Source organism: Vulpes lagopus, chromosome 12, assembly GCF_018345385.1.
Source record: "Vulpes lagopus strain Blue_001 chromosome 12, ASM1834538v1, whole genome shotgun sequence".
In the NCBI taxonomy this organism is placed as follows: Eukaryota; Metazoa; Chordata; class Mammalia; order Carnivora; family Canidae; genus Vulpes; species Vulpes lagopus.
This window is the reverse complement of record NC_054835.1, coordinates 8,482,133-8,504,529: the sequence shown is the minus strand read 5'-3', so window position 1 is coordinate 8,504,529 and position 22,397 is coordinate 8,482,133. Positions and strand designations below refer to the sequence as shown.

Below are 22,397 nucleotides of genomic sequence, written 5' to 3'. Positions count from 1 at the left end.
AAAGTTCCATGTCGAGGGGACCTCTTCAATCCCGGCCACCAGCTCCTTTGGAAGGAGGGCTCAGATGACACAGAAGGGATGTGGATAGTTCAGGGCGCTCAGGGCAGGAGGGGTCGGCTCCTGGCCCCTGCTGCTGTGCCCTCCACCCACCCGCAGGGTGGGAGCCAGGAAGCCTGGGGGCTGAGGGGCAGGGGCGGCTCCACAGAACCCCAGGCACTTGGTGTGGCCTGGACCGCCGAGCTGAGCCTCCGTGTCACCGGCTGTGAAGGTGCTGCTGGGCTGGGTGATTCCAGAGACCTCAGATTTGAGGCTTGGCATATATTCTGGGAGGGGGACAGTGAGGCTCCGGGCCCCAACGGTAGGTGGGGCTGGGGGTGGGCCCCAGGGGGGCGCCGGGGCCAGGCTCCCATCATTGCCATAACACATCCCTGAGAATTTAGGAACCTAAAGTAACTCCGACCTACTGCTCTACCACCTGGAGGGGTCAGGAGGCTGCACCAGCCTCCCGGAGGCTCAGGCTCGGGCTTGGATCAGGGTGTGGCAGGGCTGGTTCCTTCCAGGAAACTCCAGGGCACCGTCTGTTTATTTCCTGGCTTCTAGAGGGCTTTGCTTCACCTTCAAGGCCAACAGGCTGAGCCCCAACGCTGCGCCCCTGACCTTTCTTCCCACCCCCTACACGTTCAAGGGCTCTTGGGATGGCACTGCCCCCACCCCCCACCCAGAGGAGCCCAGGTATGCTCCCCATTCAGGGTCAGCTGTAGAGCCATCTGGATTGCGCCCGAGCTTCTCCTTTGCAGATCCCCATTTTACCCATGATGAGGCCTGGTGCTCTGGCCTTCCCCAAGGGCCCGCCCCCCCAGTACCTGCCCCCAAGAGGCCAATCCCAGTGGCCTCTCCCACCCATGAACTTGGACCCGGAGGTGCAGCCCCTCCCCAGGGAGGAGCAATAGCAGCAGCAGCAGCAGCACGTTTTTGCAGAGGGCAGGAGCGCAGGGCCCCAGAGCCAGCACATTCTCTGAGTCCCAGCGCAGGCCCCGCCCACCCCTCCCACCCAGCTCCGGCTCTCTGGCCCCCCTCCCCCAAATCCTCCCCACCAGAGCGAGCAGCTGCTGTTTTGTCCCTTTTCTGGGGCTGGAGTGGAGTTCATCCCTCTCGCGGGACTTGAACCATAGTGACCGTGGTCACAGAATCCCTGGAGCCCTGCGGTTGCCATGGAGATGGGAGCAGGTGATTAGATGGAACTTGCGCTTTCTCACCACCCTGAGAGGTACTTAACTATCTCGGATGCTCCTGAGGGCTTTCCAGAAAAACGGCTCTCACAGGGAAGGATCTGTGCACAGATCTCCACACCCCTCTCCGGCCCGCCCACCCCACACCTGGGTCCAGCAGCCAGCCCACCTTGGTCCCACCGTGACACAGGCACACGCCCACCCCTAGGTCCCCGAGCTCCTGCCCTGTCCCGAGTGCGCAGGGAGCACACGTGGTCCTCTCCAGTGGTGCCATGGCCCAGGAGCTCATTCTTCCTTTTGTAAGGTCTCGTGGGCCAGGCCTGAGCTGGGTGCTCCGCTTCCCTTGCTCTAATGCTCACACCCTCGAGGGGCAAGTATCATCCCCATTTTATAGAAGTGAAAACCAAGGCTCAGAGGGGAGGTGTCCTCAGGCCTCTGCTTTGCCTTTGCCTTACGGCACAAGAAGCCCCTGAGGGCCGCAGTGGGTGCCTTCTCCATCAGAGAGGCTCTGCCCAGACCCCACCCAACATACTATGGCCCTGGGTGACCCCTTGGTCACAGCGACATTAGGGACAAGCCACATGTTCCTGCTGTTGGTGTCACCTGGACCTTTGCAGATCCTGCTCAGCGAATGAAATGACCTTTGCAGGTTTCCGTGGCCGTGATTCTTGCAAGTGGTCCTGGATTCCCAGGTGCAGAGGGGATGACTCTGGGTGGACAGGACGGAAAAGAAGAAAGCGGGAGGTGGGAGAGAGCTGGGTGAATTGGGGACCAGCGCCAACTTCCAGGAGGGGTCCAGCTGGCGGCGGTGGGCAGGGGATGGAAGGGTGGCTGAGGTGTCATCCTGACCGCTCCAGGGGCTTGATCCTGCCACACCTGACCTCCAGCCTGGGGCAGTGGTGGTGGGGGGGTCTGGCTGAGGCGGACTTCAGACTATAAGGCAGTCCCCCAGATTTGACTTTGTTTTTTAAAACAGTGGTACATCTGAAACGGATGTAACATTGTGCATCGACTATACTTCAATAAGTAATTTTTAAAAAGCCCGGGGATCCCTGAGTGGCTCAGTGGTTTCGCGCCTGCCTTTGGCCCAGGGTGCAATCCTGGAGACCCGGGATCGAGTCCCACGTCAGGCTCCCTGCATGGAGCCTGCTTCTCCCTCTGCCTGTGTCTCTGCCTCTCTCTATATCTATATATATCATAAATAAATAAAAATAAATCTTTAAAAAAATTTAAAAAATTAAAAGCCAACCCACCCTTTGCCTGCCACTTCACCTTGAGGTTGATGGGTGCCCTGCTCTTCTGTTTTCCAGAGGGCTTCCCTGCTCTCAGGCTGCTCAGGCCTGGGTTCCCATCTTGGCTCACTACCTCCCAGCTGAGCGGCTCTGGGGAGGTGACTTTTCCTCTCTGAGCCTCGGGCTTCTTGTCTGTAAAACAGGACTAAGTCCCCTCCTCTCTCCTCCCGGGAGTCAGTTGTGAATTGAAGGGTCGGCTCCACAGAGTGCTGGTCTCTGAGAGGTTAGGATAGAAGGGGTGTCTGAGATCTGAGGGGTAAAGAAAAAGCAAATAACATCAATTCTGCACAGACTCAGAAAAATAGAAGAGGCCAGCATCACCCTGATGTCCCAAGCAGACACAGACAAATCAAAGAAACAGCACAACCCTCCCTTGTGGATACAGGGCAGAAATCCTTAACAAAACCTTTATCCAGTCCAATCTAGCAATATTTAGAAAGGGTGCTGTGTCTTGAGCCCTGGAGATTATCCTCGGTTTGTGGGATTGGTTTACCGTGCAAAAACCAATTCTTATAATTCACCAATTCTTAGAATTCTCTTATAAAAAAAAAAGAGAGAGAGAGCAGTTATGCGCTTTGGTCACAGAAGTACATTCACTATACCCGTGTGAGCATGTGCACACTCTCTCTGGTTCCATCACTGGGGCTCTGGAAGCTGCCCCCAGCCTCCCCTGCCTGCCCACACCACCCCATGGGCTCTCCAGGAGCAGTGGGGTGATGGTGGGTCCCCCTAACCCCTCTCCCCCTGCTCTGCTCCTGCGGACTCCCTCAGCGGGGTCCACCCAGGATGCCAGGGTGGCATCCCTGAGCAAAGACCTTCCACCAAGCTCCTATCAGGGGCACCCCTGAGTCACCCATGACCTCCCAGGGACCACTGTCACCCCTGACAGCGTACAAGAGGGCTCTGAGAGTGCCAGCATTGGCCTGAGCCTGGGTGTCTAGCACCCAGTGTCTCTGACACCCACAGGGTATGCCTCCCAGACAAGACTTCTTCCCAGGGGCCTTTGCTCTTGACCATTTGTCAGAGACTCCGGATTCCACATCCCTCCCTAAGCCCCAGGGGGGTTGCTGAGAGCCCTCCATTCCAGAAGCCCCTCCTCATCCTAAAGACCCAGAGACCACTCCCCACTCCTTGCAGAAGCAGAGCCCCTGGGGACCTGTGTCCGTCCCTGCTGGGGATGTGGGCCTCAGGGGGCAGCAGCCCGTCTCCAGCCCACAGCTGGAGCAGGATCCCCTGTGAAGGACGGTTTCCAGGGTGGGGCCGAGGTGGGGAGGGAAACACCCTCACCCCCTCTGCTCAGCATCTCATGAACTCACCACCTAGGAACATCTGTGGTACATGCCGCTTGTATTTTAAAGACTCCAGAAGCAGCCGATGTGCAATATTGGAAGTTGGGGGTTTTAATCGTAGCAGCCAGGCCGGTTCCGGGGCCCAGAGCCCCTTCAGGGAAAAGACGAGGTGAAGGTGGGGGGCCCAGAGCCACTGAGGATGGAGGGGAGGGGGGGCAGGCCGGGTGGGCAGGCCAAGGGCTACGGAGGTGGGGCTCTGGGTCCCGGGAACCCCACACTGTCCATCCCCAGCGGCTGGGCCCCTCCACAGACTATCCCCGTGGGTCCCCGTGACCAGGCTGAGAGAGGAGGGTGGTTCCCCCCCAGAGGACCCTAGGTGTTAGGGGTCCAATTGTGGCCTCCTCAAAGACATGTTGACGTCCCCACACCCGGTACCTACAGCTGTGACCTTCTTTGGAAATAGGGTCTCTGCAGATGTGATTAAGATGTGGGTTAAAATAAGTCATCCTGGCAGAGGTGGGATGTGATGCAGCGAGACCGCTGTCCTCACAGGCGGAGACGTGGGCAGGGGGACGTCCTGCTGCCATGGCAGGGCCAGGAAGGGCTCCCCTGCCTCATAGGTGGGCGGCCTTGAGGACCCCTTGACTTGGGGCTTCTCCCTCCGGGTCTGTGAGAGACACATATGGCCAGGACTTGGGCTGCGGGGTGGGGGCACTTCGCTTTGCTGCCGCAGCCCTGGGAACCGAACCTGGGGGCGGGCAGCCAGGTCGGGTCGGGGGCGGCCGGGCTGGGGGCTGCCTCCTGCAACCCCATGGTCCCCCTCCACCCTCCACACCCCCTCCCATCCCCCCTCACCCCGCCTCTAGTTCTCATCCTCTAGTTCTCATCCCCACAATGGGCGGGGCAGTGGCTCACATACCTGATGCCCGGGGTGCTGGAGCTGTGGAGCTCCCACCCCAAGTGCTGGCTTGGGGAACCCTGAGCCTCTGCCGCAGCCTCAGGGGTCTTCCCCCCCCTGCACTCTGGGCACCACAGGTGCAGGCGGGGCTCCCTCTTCTCTGTATCCCCTCCCCCCACTGATGCCCAGAACACACTTCCCTCCTTCCTGACAGGCCCTCCATTCCCTCCATCCCCTCCGTCCCCTCCATCTTCATCCCCTCCATCTCCTCCATCCCTTCCATCCCCCCCATCTCCTCCATCTCCATCCCCTCCATCTCCTCCATCTCCATCCCCTCCATCCCTTCCATCCCCTCCATCTCCTCCATCTCCATCCCCTCCATCCCTTCCATCCCCTCCATCTCCATCCCCTCCATCCCTTCCATCCCCTCCATCTCCTCCATCTCCATCCCCTCCATCCCTTCCATCCCCTCCATCTCCATCCCCTCCATCCCTTCCATCCCCTCCATCTCCATCCCCTCCATCCCTTCCATCCCCTCCATCTCCATCCCCTCCATCTCCATCCCCTCCATCCCTTCCATCCCCTCCATCTCCATCCCCTCCATTCCTTCCATCCCCCCCATCTCCTCCATCCCCTCCATCTTCTCCATCTCCATCCCCTCCATCTTCTCCATCTCCATCCCCTCCATCCCCTCCATCCCCTCCACCACCATGCTCACTCCCCCTCCCTGGGACCCTGTCCCCATGCCCCTGGCTGGGCTGAGCTTCCCAGGGGCCTCTCCTCATGGCTGTCCCCAGGCTTGCCTGCATTTTCCAAATGGCTATCCTCTGTGTCCCCTCCTCTGCCCAACCCCCAGAACACACTTCCCTCCTTCCTGGCAGGCCCTCCATTCCCTCCAGCTCTTCCATCTCTTCCATCCCCATCATCTCCATCCCCTCCCACCGAGCCAGGGAGTCCTGAGACTGGACAGAGAGAAGGTCTGGAGTCCCCAGGGTAGGTCCCTGATGGTGTCACCGTGGGGGCCTCCTGAACTGTTCCCAACGCAGGCCCTGGGCAGAGTGGTCAGTGCAGAGCCCCGGGGGATTAAGGGGATCCCAGAAAGTGACCTCAGGGAGAATGGCCGACCAGCCTGTAAAAGACTAGGAGCCCCCTGCCCCCTGATCACCCTGGCCCTTCTGGGACTGAAGAAATCCCACCCTTTTATGTTACCAGAGACCCTCCTGCCTGGAACTGTGCATCACACGAGGAGAGAGCACGCAGGACAGGCTCTGCTGCACGTCATCTGTATTGTCACATGAAATGAGCATCCATAATGGGTACTTGGAAATGACCTATCAGGTCACACGGAGTCCGGCCCCTGGGGGCCAAAGCGGCACCGATGCCCATGGCCGTGGGCTCTCTGCAGACAGCATGACACCAGGCCTCCCCGAGAGCTGGGAGAGGTCCACCTGCACCTCAGGCCCTCCGGCTCCTGGGCAGCATCTCCCAAAACATGCTTGAGGAGACGGTGGATCTTTGGGGCTTAGTAGCTGTTCCTCAAGAAAAGGGGTCTGTGGTCAAATAAGTTGAGGAAACACAGAGTTCAACCAGGTTTGACCGGAAGCATTTCTACAGGACTTGCCAGAACCTTTATGACAACAGCGCAAATGTTCAGCATGGGGGCACAGTATGCAGCATTTCCCAAGCTTATTTGACCACAAAACCCTTTTCCTTCCCAAAGCGTCTTGCAGATTGGCATCCGGCAGTGTGCCCTTGGGGAAGTGCTGCCCTAAGCTATTGACCGTTAAAGGCAGTGGCACCTGTGTTGGGCGGCGGGCCGGGGTGTTTGCCAGGCGTCGTGCTGCGGCGGGACAGCCAAGCTCTCAGCAGTTATGACAGCGAAGGGAGAGGACGGGATGGGGCCCCGCTCCTGCCACCGTGGTCCTCGCCTCCTGCTCCGCGGCAGAAGCAAAGCACGACTGTCCCACGGGCTCCCTGGCCTGCCCGGAGCGGACATCGATCCAAGTGAAGGAGCGGGTGACACCCGGCCCTCCCGCCCCTCTGGCCCTCCAGAGGGCCTCTGACCAGGATGGGGAAGATGCGGCTGCCGGTTCCCGGCCATCCCCCGCGGGCCGCGCTGCTCCGGCCACCTGTCCGGGGCCACCCCGTGTCCTGGGGCCATGGGCGGGTGGCTCACCAGGCGGAGATGAGCATCTGGCAGGTGTTGGACGACATCCAGACCAGCTCCACCAGGCGGAACTGGAAGTAGCCGATAATGAAGCCCGAGATGACGTCCGTGATGTGGTGACGGCCGATCATGACGCGCGACAGGCCCACGCAGAAGGCCCAGAGCACCAGCAGGACACGCAGGGGTACCGCCAGCACCAGGTGGCTGAGGAAGAACTTGGACACCATGGCCGCGCGGCTGGCGTGGCCGGCGGGGAAGGCGTACACGTCCATGGTGAGGTAGTCCAGGACGCTGGGGCTCGTCTCGAATGGGCCGCGCCTCTTGATGAGCTTCTGCACTCCGGCCACCGTCATGATGTCTAGGAGCAGGGCTGCAGGCGAGAGGGGGAGGCCCAAGGGACGGTCAGTGTCCCCTCACGCCTCGGCACCCCCACCCCGTCCCAGACGCACAGACTCCTGGGCACGTTTCCACCGCAGGGCCTTTGTGTGTGCTGTTCCCTCTTCCCTGGGATATCCACCTGGCTCACGCCCCCGGCCTGGGTGGAGCAGCCTGCCCTCCGCCTGTTTGCCGAAGCCTGCCACCTTCTACCCCTCCCTGACCTATTCTTTCTGACAGCATTGCTCAGCCCCGACACATCACACACTTTCTTAGCATTTCCCTTGTCTTTCTTCCCTGATGCCACACGTGGTCTGAGAGGGTCCGGACCAAATTTGCTCACAGTGCTCAGGAAAGCTGCTGCATGAGAGTGTGTCATCGTCACCGGCCCCTCCTGGGGGCCCCTGGGAGGGCCTTGGCCCTGACCCACTGCGATTGTTCTGGCTGGCAGTTGTTCTCGAAGGACCTCACTGAAGTCCCTGCAGTGTTGAGAGCGGCACCCGACCATCCCTGTCTTTTTTTATTTTTTTAATTTATTTTTTAAGTAGGCTCCATGCCTAGTGTGGGGCTTGAACTCATGACTCTGAGATCAAGACCTGAGCTGAGACCAAGAGTCGGATGCTTAACCAACTAAGCCGCCCGGACGTCCCTCCATCCCTGTTCCTTAAAAGTGAAATTCCTGTCACTTACCATGAACCATTTATAAGTGTACAGTTCAGTGACACTCGTACATGCACAGGGCTGGGCAACCGTCATCTCTACCTGGCTCCAAACCATGCTGATCACCCCGAAAGGGAGTCCAGTGCCCAGGAAGCAACCGGTCCCTGTCCCCCTCTGCCCAGCCCCAGTTGCCACTCATCTGCTTCCCATCTCTATGGATTTATCGGCTCTGGACATCTCACACACGGGGACTCATCCCGTGGCCTTTCGTGTGTGGCTTTCACCCCGCGGCAGGGTGCAGAGGCCCATCCCCAGGGTGTCAGTGCTTCCTTCCCAGGCCTGAATGATCCGCCCCTGTTTGGACGTACCATCGTTTGTGCACCTGTCCATCTGCCCGTGGACGTCTGGGCTGCTGGCCTCCTGGCTGGTACAGATGTTTGTGAACCAGTATTTGTCCAGTGCCCGTTTCCAGTTCTTTTTTTTTTTTTTTAAGGATTTTATTTACTCATTCATGAGAGACACAGAGAGAGAGGCAGAGACACAGGCAGAGGGAGAAGCAGACTCCTCACAGAGAGTGCAATACGGGACTCGATCCTGGACCCTGGGATCACGCCCTGAGACGCTCCACCCCTGAACCACCCAGGTGCCCCCCCCCCCCCCCCGTTTCTAGTTCTTGTGGGCGTGCACCTACGGGTGGAGTCGCTGCATCATATGGTGACTCCATTTGTCACTTTTGGAGGGACCGTCACCCTATTTTCCATGGCAGCTAAACCCCATTTTCCAGAGAAGGAGGAGACAAAGGCTTGGAGATGGGAGTGTTCATCCCTGCGGCTCCTCCTTCCTGGAGGGGGACTTAGTCTCCCTCCTCCTTCAGGCCTTGGCTGCCTCCTCAAGGAGGCCTTCCCTGACCAGCGCGTTCCCCGCACACCATGTCATTCACCCAGCTGCAGCTAAGGAACCCTCTGGCTGATGGGACACAGCATTGGCTCCCCCCGCCTCCCCGCACTCCTCCACGGAGCGGGGGGGTGGGGGGGGGGGCTGGGCTCTCTCATTCACTGGTTTATGCCCAGGGCCAGGCATGCAGTGGTAGCAGTCTCTACATGTTAGTGGAGTCACTAGCCTGGGGCGAATGGCCAGGGGGGTGAGCTCTTCTCCCATCTGGGAGCATGAGGGAGACCTGGGTCTTCACCATCCTGCCTCCCCACCTGCCCACTCCGTGCTGTGTGGCCTTGGGAAGGGTGCTCTGTCTCTCTGTGCTGTCGATGAAGCCACCATGCCAAGGATCCAGCTTCACTCAGCTGATCACAGCGGCAACCAGATAGCCAAGGTGGTAGGGGTGGGGGGCAGGACCTCCGAGAAAACCCTCCCCACCCTTAGAGAGGCCCATGGAAACCCTGATGAGATCACAGCACCCAAGCCCCACTTCAGGTGACAGTGAAGAGGAAACCGGGCATCGTGGCATGGGGGCAAACACCATGAGTGTCCAGAGACCTGGATTTGAGTCTCAGCCCGGGAGCCTCCTGGCTGTGTGACCTTGGACAAGCCACTCACCTTTCCCCACCAGGACGAGGAGATCACGGACAACCACCTCCTGCAGGGGGTCGGTGGCAGGTAACCAGCCATCCGGGGTTTGCCCGCAACACAGGGGTTTCCCAGGACACAAGACATTCGGGGCTAACATAGGGAGGCCCCAGCACACCATGACGCCATGACGTCCCTGGCCCACCAGGAGGGTGGAGGAGGGGAGAGGATTGCCATTATTTGATAATTCACTGCAGCCTGGGAGCTTTCCTGGAAACGGCCGTGGATATCTAAATTGTTGGCCTGCAACTGCTCTCACTCAGACACGGAGAAAAATCCACCCAGCTTTTGAAAAAAAAAAAAAATGAGGCGGTAGGTATTTACTGTAGAAAGTTTACAAATTAGAAAACAAAAAGTAAGATTTTAAAATCACCTATAACCCTGCCACCCAGAGGTTGCCACCATTCCGGGCCCTTATCCATCTATAGAGCAGAGATTTGATAACATCTCTAAGATGCTCTACACACTGTTCTGTAACCTGCTTTTCTTTAAAAAAAATTTTTTAAGATTGTATTTATTCATTTGAGACAGAGAGAGAGAGAGAGAGAGAGAGAGAGAGAATGAACAGGAGGAGGGGCAAAGGGAGCAGCAGATTCCCTGACAAGCAGGGAGCCCGACGTGAGGCTCGATCCTAGGACCTGGAGACCATGAGCTAAACCATGGCAGACGCTTAACCATCTGAGCCACCCAGGTGCCCCTGTAACCTGCTTTTTGAAAGTCTGGCCACGTCCCATGTCCCCCTGACTCCCATGGCTGTGGCAGATGAAGCCCCATGACATATTTATTTAAAGGTCCCAGCACTGGATGTTCAGATTGTTCCCAAATTAACACTGCGTTCCCTGGTTAGTATGGAATTTCTTGGCCTTCCTTCCCCGCCCTCCACAGGGTTGCTGCCTGCTGTCTTGGTTTGAGATCTGAACCCCTGGCCTCTCCTGGCCTTCCCCTCTCATCAGCCACCCACTCCGGGATGTGCTTGGTCAGAAGCAGGAAGCAGTGAACGGAGAGGCTGCAGGCCTAAGGGAGGAAGAGCCTAAAGGAGGGAGGGAGCCTCATTCTACAGGCGCCCACCTCACATTTCCATGGAGACTCATTCCCGGGAGATGGCCAGCTGGGGAGGAGCTGGGGAGGCCAGCCCACTGACCCAGGTGGAGGCCAGGCCCAGGCCGGGAGCCAGCTGGAGCATGCGGGAGGTCATATCCCAGCAGGAGAGAGGGACCAGGGCCTAGATGCTGCTGACCCCTGGAGCGGCTCTCAGCCTGATGTAGCAGCAGAGCCAGGAGGCCAGGCAGGAGGGGGCAGTTCTTGGGGTAGGCGTTCAACTCGTAGCTTCCAGGATCAGGATGGGATCAATTAATCCCTACACTAATTAGGGATTCCCCCCCTTTATGGGACCTTGACCTTGACCCACTGATTTGGAGCGGGGTTATCATAGGACATGGTGAGCTCAGTACCTGAGAGGCGTCCAGCACGGCCTGTGTGCGCTGGTCGATGGCATGGGCGCTGTTATTATCACTCAGTCCCAGCTGGCCTGACCCTGGAGGCATCAAGCAGGTGCATCAGTGAAGGGCTTTCCTTCTCTGAGGGCCCACCAGGGTCAAACTTACCTGGCACGGTTCAGAGACCTCCATCATTCAAGGGAAGTCAGAGCGTCCAGGGCCAGGGCTATCCCTGGTGCTGGGGGCCGGTGGCCAGCCACAGTCTGGGTGTCAGGTGGGCTGCCAGGGTCTAGGGGGTTCATGTGGACCAGGATCAGGTACTGAGATAGAGCCAAACATGACACTAGCCACTGGAAGACACAGTTATCTGTCCAACTTGTGACCGAGTTTCTCAGCCAAAACCCAGGGCTCATCAGCTTGGCAAGTTGTCACTGGTTTGAAACCTGCCTTCCCTGACAAGTGTAAGTCCTGGCACAAGTGTCCATGGAGGAAGGCAGGAAGGAGGGAGCAGCGCTGGCACCTCTAGGTTGCCCAGGAGGTGCCCTGGGCTCAGGGCCCCACTCAGATTCGGCGGCTAAAGGCAAGAGGGGCTCCAATCTCTCCACAAGCCCCAGCTCTCCTCATGGTGGTCAGGGTCCACAGGCCAAGAACTGAGCTAGGTGTTTGTTGCAGCAAAGTGTTTTCCCCCAGTGAAAGCATACACAAAGGCTCAGTATATGAAACAGATGACAGAGGTAGCCTCGTGGTGAGGCTGGAGGCCTCGGCTCTGGGACCCTCGCCTGCCCCCTATGGAGGCCTGGAGGTTGCCTGTGTCCCATGATTTAAAAACCCTGCATCTGGGCCTTTGGGAACCTGCTGCTATTTCTGGGTGCTTTGGTCTCTTGAGGCCATAATGAGGTAGAGACTACCCCTTTGCCCCATGCCCCTTGGAGACTGTGGGGCCAGCATGGCTGTCCCCGACCCCTGTCCCACTGTCCCAGCCCATCCTATGTCTTGTTCCTTCATTCATTTGACCTCCAGTTCTGGGGTAGGTCAGGCGGGGCGGGGCCTGGGGCCGGGTAACCGGGCTGGCAGAATGCCACCTGGCCAAGGAGGAGGTGGGCGGCGAGCACTTCTAGAGTTGCCGTGCAGGTGTCCTGGGCCGGCAGTGCCCCTTCTCTGCACCGCAGCCGTCTGGTGTTGGGGCTGCACGCTGAGGAGGCAGGGCGGCTCCCAAGCCAGCCGACAGCCTTCCCGGGGCCTCTCCTCTCCTCCAGCTCCACCGCCAGCCCTCCTTGTGACCGTGATTCTGACACCGTCAGCTCATAATCTAGGGCCCAGAAATAGAAGCAAGTGGCACCATCACTCAGGCCTCTGTGAGTTCGCTCACACGGCGCTGTCAAGTTCCCTGACCTACATTCCTCCTGGACTTGGAGGGCGGGCGGTGGGGGACCCTTGGGGAAGCTCTGCCTGGTGGGACACTTGGGGGTGAGGGGCAGGAGAGGAGCCGCAGCCTGGGGTCCCCGACAGCTAACCTGAGCTGAGCCAAGATACTCACCTCCCCCGGCCTCCACTCACCTCCCTGGCCTCCATGTACCTCTCCTGGCCTCTACTCACCTCCCCCAGCCTCTACTCATCTCCCCCGGCCTCTACTCATCTCCCCCAGCCTCCACTCACCTCGCCTGGCCTCCACTCACCTCTCCCAGCCTCCACTCACCTCCCTGGCTTCCATGCACCTCTCCTGGCTTCTACTTATCTGCCCCGGCCTCCACTCACCTCCCCCAGCCTCTGCTCACCTCCCCTGCCTTGGCTCACCTTCTCTGGCCTCCCCTCCCCTCTCCTGGCCTCCACTCACCTCCCCTGGCCTCTGATTAACTCCCCTGGCCTCAGCCAGGGCAGTGGCGGTGCGTGCATCTGGGCTCCAGAACCAGAGGCCAACTTCAATGTCAGCTGCTTGAGAGTTGCGTGACCTTGGCATGTCCACCTGTCCAAGCCTCCCTCCCCCCATTGACAAAATCCCGGAGGCTGCTCCAAGGGCTGCTTGCAGGAACGGCTTTATCAATGGCTCCTGGGACAGGATTTGGCCTCCCTCCCTCCCCTCATGCCCGTCCTGGTGGCCATCTCCACACTCAGACCCTCTGAGCAAGCTGGACTCTGAGACACCGCAAAAGCTGTTCCCAGGCTCTGCTGCCCTGGCAGCCTCCCAGCCTCAGAGCGGGATGAGCCCTTGCCTCAGTGCCTACTGTCCTCCCCCGACCCAGGGACCCTGGGGTCCTGTGCTATGCAAGGAGCCAGGGGGTTGTGGGGTTGCAGGGGTGAGGCAGGGACCAGAGCTCTCTTAGAAAAGAACAGCTAGGGCAGCCCAGATGGCTTAGCACCGCCTTCGGCCCAGGGCATAATCCTGCAGACCTGGGATTGAGTCTCACGTCAGGCTCCCTGCATGGAGCCTGCTTCTCCCTCTGCCTGTGTCTCTGCCTCTCTCTCTCTCTCTGTGTCTCTAATAAATAAATTAAATCTTTAAAAAAAAGAAAAGAAAAGAACAGCTCTCGTGGGGGATTTGGAATCGGCTGCTCCTGAGGTTTCTAGCCTGCCTGTGGCTTAGCCGCTTGAGCGTGTGCATCTGTGTGTGTGTGTGTCTCTGTGTGTGTGTGTCTGCCTGGAGGCAGAGGGATGGCTGGGGTGACCTCTCATGGTCCCTGGGGAGCACTGGCTACTTTCCAGCATCGGGGAATCAGGCTGGGCAGGAGGTGGAAAGCAGGAGTCCTGGATTAAACAAGGAGCAGACCTGGGCCCCTTGTTGGCTGGTGGGGGGACAGGTCTGTGGGCTGTGACTCCCACTAGCTGAGGCCAGGAGGAGGGGCCCCAGTTCATCTGGCCTGGGGGTCAACCCAGGAACCGGGAGACCAGCCTGCAGTGCTGTGGGGGCAGCATAAATGGGCCTAAACTTTCCAAAGGGCGTTTGGCCTCAGACTTAGAAGCCTTTACAACACCTCTCCCTTGACTCGGCTCTTCCGCTTGTAGGAATCTCTCCCCGGGAAATAATCAGGCATGTGCACCATGATTCACAGTCAAGGATGTCCACTGCAGCATTCTTCCTAACGCTGAAAACCGCATCAGCCCAGTGCCCTTGAGTAGGAGACGGATGGGACACGTCGTGGCCAAGTCTAGACAACGGTGTGCTCTGAGGCTACTGCCAGTGATGAGGCGGATGTGTATTTATAGCCACCGAGGGAGCATGGTGAGGCTTTTTGTTAAGTGGGAAAGGACGAGCACCAAACAGCATTTACAGTAGGATGCCATTCTTATAAAAGAAGATGTAAATGTGTTTATGCAGAGAAAAAAAAATATTTGGAAGGCACCACACTGGTAATGGTGCTTTTCTCTAGGTTGGAAGACGAAGATGATTTTCATGGTCTTTGTGAATTCTGCATTTAAATTCCTTCTTACCATGAACAGGCATTTCTTGGGCACATTTTTAAAAAGTTATTTTTACAGAGGGTGCCTGGGTGGTGCAGTCGGTTGAGTGTCCGACTCTTGGTTTCGGCTCAGGTCCTGATTTCAGGGTCCTGGGATCAAGTCCCTCATCAGACTCCACTGGGTGTGGAGCCTGCTTGAGATTCTCTCTCTCTCTCTCTCTCCCCCAGAGAGAGAGTCCCAAGCAGATTCCCTGCTAAGGCGGAGCCTGATGTGGGGCTCAATCCCAGGACCCTGAGGTCATTACTTGAGATGAAATCAAGAGTCTGATGCTTAACCAACTGAGCCACCCAGGCGACCTTCAAATAAATAAATCTTTAAAAAAAAAGTTATTTTTACAAAAGGACAAATATTGCATGACAGCACTTTTATGAGGTCCCTAGAATAGACAAACTCACAGAGACAGAAAGTAGTGGTTACCAAAGGGTAGGGGATGGATGAGGACATTCTGCCAAGTGAAGTAAGTGAATGAGGAGTTCTTTATTACTGGGGACAGAGTTTCAGTTTGGGAAGATGGAAAAGTTCTGGAGGTGGATGGGGGTGATGGTGGCACACAATGTGAATGCACTTAAAGGCACTGAATTTTAATGCCACTGAATTTTGGCACTTAAATATGGTTAAAACGGTAAATTTTATGTTGTGTGTATTTCAGCACATGCACACAAAAGTTATTTTAAGAACCGTGCTGCATGGTTCCAGCAGGATGTGGCTCTTGGGAAGGCACACAGTGAAGAGAGGGTTGGGGTGGGGTGGGGGGAGCCCTGAGAGCAGGCTAGAAGCTTCCACTCTTTTAGCACTGGGACCTCTGCTCTGTTGGTGTGCATAGTGTGTGCACGCATGTGTGTGCATGTATGTGCATATGGCCAGCACCTCTCTGACTCGGGCAGCCCCTGATGGCAGCCAGAGCCATTCCCCCAGCCTTGGGCACAGGAGGGCAGAATGAGGGCCCTAGCCTGTCTCTATCTCCCCCGGCCTGAGCAATCCTGAGTGTGTTCTGTAACTTTGCAGGTTTCCATTTCTCAGCTGAAGGATCCAGATACTAAAGCTGGCTTTAGGGATCCCTGGGTGGCGCAGCGGTTTGGCGCCTGCCTTTGGCCCAGGGCGCGATCCTGGAGACCCAGGATCGAATCCCACGTCGGGCTCCCGGTGCATGGAGCCTGCTTCTCCCTCTGCCTGTGTCTCTGCCTCTCTCTCTCTCTCTCCCCGTGTGACTATCATAAATAAATAAAAATTAAAAAAAAAAAAAAGCTGGCTTTACTTATCTCTGAAGATGGTCGGGGCACAAGGAAATCAAACTTACGGGCCTTGGAGTCTGAGAGCAACATCTATTCATTCAGCTGAGTTCCAGGCAGTGTAGACATGAGCCTGCCCAATTGTACATGGCCGCAAGGGCAGCTGTCAGGATGGTGCCTGGGCAGGGGGCAGCTGAAGAACCCCTAGGGGGACCAATGTCTCACTGAGTCCAACTGACACATGACAAGTGAAGGAAGGTAGAGGAAGGCTATTCTACCCTTGCAGAGCTGGCAGGGAAGGCCAGGGGCAGCCTAGGTATCCATCAATTAGGGACAGGCTCTGCAAGTGTCAGGGAGGGTCATTACCGAGCCATCCCTGAGAGCAGGACTCAGTGGGTGGTGAGGGAGAGCTGACACCACACATGACACAGAGGGTCTGCGCAGGGGGCTGGGTGGACACTGGGGTACTGCAAGGCTGAGGGGCCAGTTCTGGTTTCTGAACCTTCAAGCAAAGGGACGTGGGGCTGAGACCATGGTCCCCAAAGGCATGACGTTCACAGCCCAGCAGGTCCTTTGCTTCCCATGAGAACGAGGCCAAGCTGGGCAAAACACCACAGGAAGTCATTCGAGAAACAGATGATTCGTTAGGATGTGCACAGAATTAGGGTGTCACCCGGTCCAGAGGCCCATGCAGCGGATGTCATTCTCAGGGAGAGGGTTTAAGGGACACACTTGTTTTTTTCGTCATCTGTCCTTGTAATGTTTGAATTTTCCTTACTGCAAGAATGTATAGGTGTTCAACATCACTAATCATTATGGAAATGCAACTCAAAACCACAAGATACCACTTTTCACACTCACTAAGATGGTTATTATCAAAACCCAGAAAACAGCAGGTGTTGGCTAGGACACGGAGAAATGTACACATGCAATCGAAACACCTGTGCATGGCTGGTGGGAACAGAAAATGGTGCAGTGGCTGCAGGCAACAGTATGGGGTTCCTCAAAAATTAAACACAGAGTTACCATTTAATCTACCAGTTCCACTTCTGAGTATTTACCTCAAAGCACTGAAAGCAGGGACTTGAACAGATACCTGCACACCTGTGTTCACGGCAGGCCTATTGGCAATCGCCAAAAGGCAGAAGCAACCCAAGTGCCCACTGACAGATGGTGGATGAGCTGGGTGTGGTTTACCCACACCATGGAATATTATTCAGCCCTAAAGAGGAAGGAAATCCTGACACCTGCTACAACATGGAGGAACCCGGAGAATATTACACAAAGTGAAATAAGCCAGATGCAGAAGGACAAATATCTTATGATTCCACTTTTACCAGGTCCCTAGAGAAGTCAAGTTCATAGAGACTGGAAGTGGGATGGTGGGTGCCAGGGGCTAGGGGAGGGGGAAATAGGGAGTTAGTGTTTACTGGGGGCTGAGTCCCGGTTTGGGAGGAGGAAAAAGTTCTGGAGATGGGCGTGGTCATGGTTGCATAATGTCATGAAATGTGGACTTAAAAGTAGTCAAATGATAAGTTTCACATCATGTATATTTTTTCCACAATAAAGAACGATAGATAGGGGCACCTGGGTGGCTCAGAGGGTCAAGAGTTTGCCTTTGGCTCAGGTCATGATCCTGGGGTCCTGGGATTGAGCCCCAGGTGGGGTTCCCTGCTCAGTGGGGAGTCTGCTTCTCTTTCTCCTTTTGTCCCTCCTCCTGTTTGTGCTCTCTTTTCTCATATAAATGAAAAAATTTAAATGATATAGAAAAGAAGAAGGTAAGTCTTCATATTCAGGAAAATCTCAATGAAGTGATCATGGCAATAAGACATGGAAGCCACTGTCCACCGAGGACAGGCCCAAGAAGAAACCAGATGGGCCTGGGGCACCTGTCACATGGCTCCCTTTGGGATCATCGAGCTGAGTGCTGTGGCCAGAGGAGACAAGGGAGGGGATGAGGCATCTCACAGGTGTCTAGAGCCTGGAGGGGCCCTGGGACTGCTTTGATGACGGTGATGGCAAGGATGCTGATAACCACTGGTGCACAAGCTTATGTGTATTCTTAGGTGAAGTAGCCCAGCCACCCATTTGACAGATGAGGAAAACAAAGCTCAGAGAGGCAAAGTTCTTTGCCCAAGTTCCCACAGCAGGGCTAGAATCTGCACCCAGCTCTGGCCGATGCTGGAGACTAAGGTTTTGCCAGCTGCATCTAAGATCCTTTTGGGTTTTCTCTCCAGACTGGGCAGCCTGCCCTGGGGGGGGGGGCACAGAGTAGGGGCACCACAGACAACTTCCTCCTGGCCCAGCAGCTGGAGCCCCCATTTCCCAAGGCCCCCGGGTTTTCACCTCTGAGGCTGTATAGGTGGGGCCTCCATTCCCAGCACATGGGCTGCCCTGGTGCTCAGGGTGGGCAGGCAGGAATGCATGGAGCCCCCTCCCCTTCTGGGCCCTGTGGTTCCCACAAGTGGCATTGGACACCTGCCGAGGATGTTCACTGGCCACCACAGTGTCGGGGGCTTTATCAGCTTCCCATAAGCCCCGGAGCCCCCTGGACAGACCAGGAAACAGGCTCAGGGATGGGACCTGGCTTGACCAAGTTCACAGAGAGAGAAAGGGTCAGAGAAGGACGGAACAGAGCCCAGCCTGACTTGGAGCCTGTGCTCTAGGATTGAAAGCTGCCACCCCCAGCCCCCCAGAGGCTGAATGAGAGACAGAGCCTGCAGTTTGCGCTCCGTGGATGGGCTGCTCTCCCAGGTGCAAATTGGCATCGGCGGCCCCCCTGGCAGGCTGGGCCAGAGCTGTGGGATGGGAACCCACCTTGGCTACTGGCTGGAGTTTCCTCCCACGGAACTCAAGGGTGTGGTCTGCATCCCCTCAAAGTGAGCTGCACCTGCAGGGCACTTGGCCTGCTTGGAGCAGCTGCCCTAGAGAGGCTGCTTTGTGCCAGGCCCTAATTTCTGTGTGGTCTGGGTAACTAGATACAGGAGCAAAGGGGTTGTTGGGTGGGAAATGTCCCCTTAGACCCTCTGCCCCATTCACTGCATATCTGACACTTCACCTCCTTGCTGTGTTCACACTTCTGAAATAGACTGGATGGTTCATCCAACCTCTAGACTACAGTGGTTGGGGAGGCAAGGGGTTTGTCATCTGGAGGGTGTGGCTTTGGTTCCTGGGCCGACCAGTAACACCTGTGTGGGGCTGGCCCATCCCTTGACCCCTCTGAGCCTCAGTGAACTCATCTGTAAAGTGGGTATGTTAATATTTATCTTATTAAGTCATTAAACATGTTTTTAAATTATGAAATACAGGACATTCGTGGCATAGTAGCTGGAACATGATAAAGCTCAATAAATTCCTATTCAAGAAGGGAGGCATCTCGAATCTTGGTCTTCTTTTTTTCTTTTTTTTTTAAAGATTTTATTTATCTATTCGTGAGAGATGCAGAGAGAGAGAGAGAGAGAGAAGCAGAGACATAGGCTGAGGGAGAAGCAGGCTCCATGCAGGGAGCCCGATGTGGGACCTGATCCCGGGACCCCAAGATCACGCCCTGGGCCAAAGGCAGGCACTAAACTGTGGAGCCACCCAGGGATCCCCTGAATCTTGGTCTTCATCCTCTGAAGCAGACACTCTTGTGCCCACAGCCACTGGTTGCTAGAATGAGCCAGAAACCTCATCTTAACAGGCTAGAGCTGCTTCCTATTCTCACTCCTGCCCCATCTCTGACTAGCTGCATGACTGTGGCCACACCACCTCCCCATGCCTCAGTTTCCTCCTCTGTACAAGGAGAAGAATAACTGCCTCTCCCTCCCAGGGCTATGTGAGGATTAGGAGCGATAATGTGCTCCTATGTAATGCTGGGCACACAGTAAACACCGAACACATTCCCAATACAGCTTTACCACCTCCGACATCACCCAGAGAAGGGACATGTGGACAGGGTCTAGGGAGCAGGCTCGAGGGTGCCTCCTTGCCCCTGTCCTTGGATGTCAGACACCTTAACCTCCAATACAGCTTACTTGAACCACCGCTGTGACTGGGGCTGTGACAGCTCCAGGGAAAACTTGAATAACGAGTGTAGGGTTCTGCTCCTGGAAGCCCCTGGCCTGGTGCCTCAGCCACCCTACTCTGTCCCCCCACTCCCAAGCCCAAGGCACTGTGCCTGGAAAGGGCACAAGCCTGGATGTCAGGCGAACCCAGTGCAAATCTCCAGCTCTGAAGCCTTGGCCAGGCTGCTTTATTTATAGGAACCTTAATTTCCTAATCTGTAAAGTGGGAGTGATAATTGCACCAGTCATGTGGGACTATTTGCGGAAAATATCAAGTAGTGTAAACAATGTAAAAATGAGAACAAGAAGACACTGAGGGTGCCTGAAGCATCTGTCTGATTCCTCCTCCCCAGGTCCCACCCAGAGTGTCCAGCCCCAGACCCTCTGAGACCCGAGCAGGGAGGTACAGGTTATCATTACCTTCCTCTAGGGCCACAGCTCTCAGTGGTCCAGCCTACATCCTCATCAGTGTTTGCTCAGCCTGGGACTTCCGCCCACCTGTGCCCAATATGGTAGCCACGCTGGGAGGGCCCAGGGGATCAATGTGGGCCCAGCATGGAGGGTGGAAGCTAGGGTTCCCCCCAGCACCTTGAGGATCTGGAGGTGCCTGAAAGTGGGCAGGATGGGGCCGGTGTCACCTTGTGAGTGGACCCACCTCGTGAGTGGACCCACCTCGTGGGTCCCATGTGGCATCTGGCACAGGGCAGTATGAAACTGAAAGGTGCTGGTGTCAGAGACTGTGGTAAAACACACCAAGGACCAGCTCACCTGGCCCGCTCCTCCAGCGACTCATCTAGGGAAGCAGCACAAGTGGCCACAAGTGGGCAGAGCCAAAGACTGGACCTCCTACTCCCCCAGGCCTGGGCAGCTTGCAGGGTCTCTGATCCAAGCAGAAGGGGCATGGGGGCAGCTCACAACAGCTGTCTGCAAGCAGCCTAGGACCTCAAGCACCCCAACCTGTAGGGTAGAAGTTGCCCTGCTCTAGGACACTTACCAGGATCCCAACCCCAGGCCCCCGACCAGACTCCTGATGGCCTCCCTTGAGGCCACGGCCTCTACTACTCCCTCCCTTCCACTCGTCTCTGGGACAGCAGTGCACTCTGTGGTGAGCTGGGCCTCTCCTTGGAGGTTCCCACAGGGCTTCCACATTCTCGAGGTGCCCACTTTGGAGGGGGCCCCTGGCTGCACCTCCCAGGTTCTCTCATTACCAAGCTGGAGGCTCGCCTGTTTCTGGGGCACCTTTCCTGCCTAACCTCATTACGTCATTCCAGTTGGTTTCTGATGGCCCCACTCATCCTGGCCAGGATGGGGTGGAGCAGGCTCCCTCCCGGGGAGCCCGACAGGGTGGGTGGCGGACGGCGGGCACACTCACCCAGGAGCAGGTTCATGAGCACCTCCTGGCCAGCCAGCGTGCTGCTCTTCACCAGGCAGAGGATGGTACCCCCGATCCAGGGGATGCCGTGGCCCGTGATGCCAATGAGCTTGACCATGGAGCGGGCGCTGGCCCAGGACGCCGCGCGGCCGGCACACACCCCCAGCCGCTTGGACATGCAGATGTCAATGGCCAGCAGGGAGTTGAAGGCGATGCCCTTGAAGGAGGGGTTCAGCTGCATGCAGTCCTCCTCAGGCAGCTGCTGTGACTGGCGCCGCTCGCGGGCCCCCTCACCAGGGGGCGGGGGCTGTGTTGAGGGGCCCGGGGCCTTCCTGCCCGAGCTGCGGGGCTCCGGGGCCCCCTTGGGGGGCTGGTTCAGGGACAGGAACTCTGCCCGGTTGAGGACATTGTTGCGGTCCCGGGCCCGGGAGCGGCTCTGGGAGGCTGGCATGGTGACACTCACACGGCGAGGGCCGGGGCCAGCCCGGCTGCACGGCCTTGTCCCCGAAGACAGGAGCTGCCCCGAGAGCCGCCACCACTCCCTGCCTCCTTGCCTCCCTGCCTTCTCCGCAGCAGCTGTTAAATATAGAGTAGAGGGTTGCACATGGCTGTTTACCTCTAGCGGCCACCCGGCTCTGAGGGGACGTCAGTGCCCGCTGGGCAGCCAATCGAGCCCACCGATGCAGGCCAGCGCCAATGGAGCCACTAGGGAGGCAGACCCGTCCACAGCTTCGGCCTGGCTGCCTCGGGCCTGGGCTATTTAAATCTTCCAATGGCTCACTCCGGGGGACCAGGGGACTCTGGGAAATGTAGTCCTCCTGCTGCTCTGGCCTCAGCTGGGCCCCAGGCCAGAGGCCCAGATGTGTGCCCCGGACTAACCCCTGCTTTTCCAGGCTCCCTCTGAGCAGTGCAGACCCCCGTGAGCCAGGCCTGCCTGTTCCCCACCCCGGCCTGGGCACTTGGACCTGGTCCCGTGGACGGGACAGCAGAGCCAGGTCAGAGGCCTGTTTGGGCACCAGACTGAGTCAAAGACGTCACTGCCAGCATCATCTTGGGTCCGCTGGGGCCAGGCCCAGCCCCTCCCCTCTGTGACAGCATTTCATTAAGCTGGCAGGCTGAGGTTTTATTTTTATTTTTTAATCAGTCTTGAATTTGGCTTGCATGCATCAGAGTCCAATCAAATGGCAATCTGCAAGATCTGATTTCTGTTAGAGGGAGGGCTAATTGATCGGTTGGTAATGGATCTGCCCCTTGGAGGCTGCCTCCACTACTCAAGAGTTCTGCGAAGGACAGGGACACTCCAGCAGACACTCCGGGAAACCCAATAGTTGTCAAACAGCCAGCACCACGTGAGGGGCCAGGCACGT

At 57.2% G+C, this 22,397-nt stretch overlaps 1 protein-coding gene across 2 annotated transcripts; it reads right to left on the bottom strand.

Moving 5' to 3' along the window:
• Positions 1 to 5,975: 5,975 nt before the first annotated feature.
• Positions 5,976 to 21,872, bottom strand: PLPP7 (phospholipid phosphatase 7 (inactive)). 2 transcript variants are annotated; one of them, XM_041726702.1, is made up of 3 exons: positions 21,031 to 21,872; positions 10,943 to 11,025; positions 7,254 to 9,627 (listed from the first exon to the last, which is right to left on the bottom strand). In XM_041726702.1, exons 1-3 carry the CDS (start codon positions 21,479 to 21,481, stop codon positions 9,415 to 9,417), a joined length of 747 nt encoding a protein of 248 aa, XP_041582636.1. In that variant the 5' UTR covers positions 21,482 to 21,872; the 3' UTR covers positions 7,254 to 9,414. The 2 variants fall into 2 exon arrangements, with proteins under 2 accessions (XP_041582635.1, XP_041582636.1); XM_041726701.1 differs by lacking the exons at positions 7,254 to 9,627; positions 10,943 to 11,025 and adding an exon at positions 5,976 to 7,245 and having other exon boundaries at positions 21,031 to 21,788.
• Positions 21,873 to 22,397: the final 525 nt, after the last annotated feature.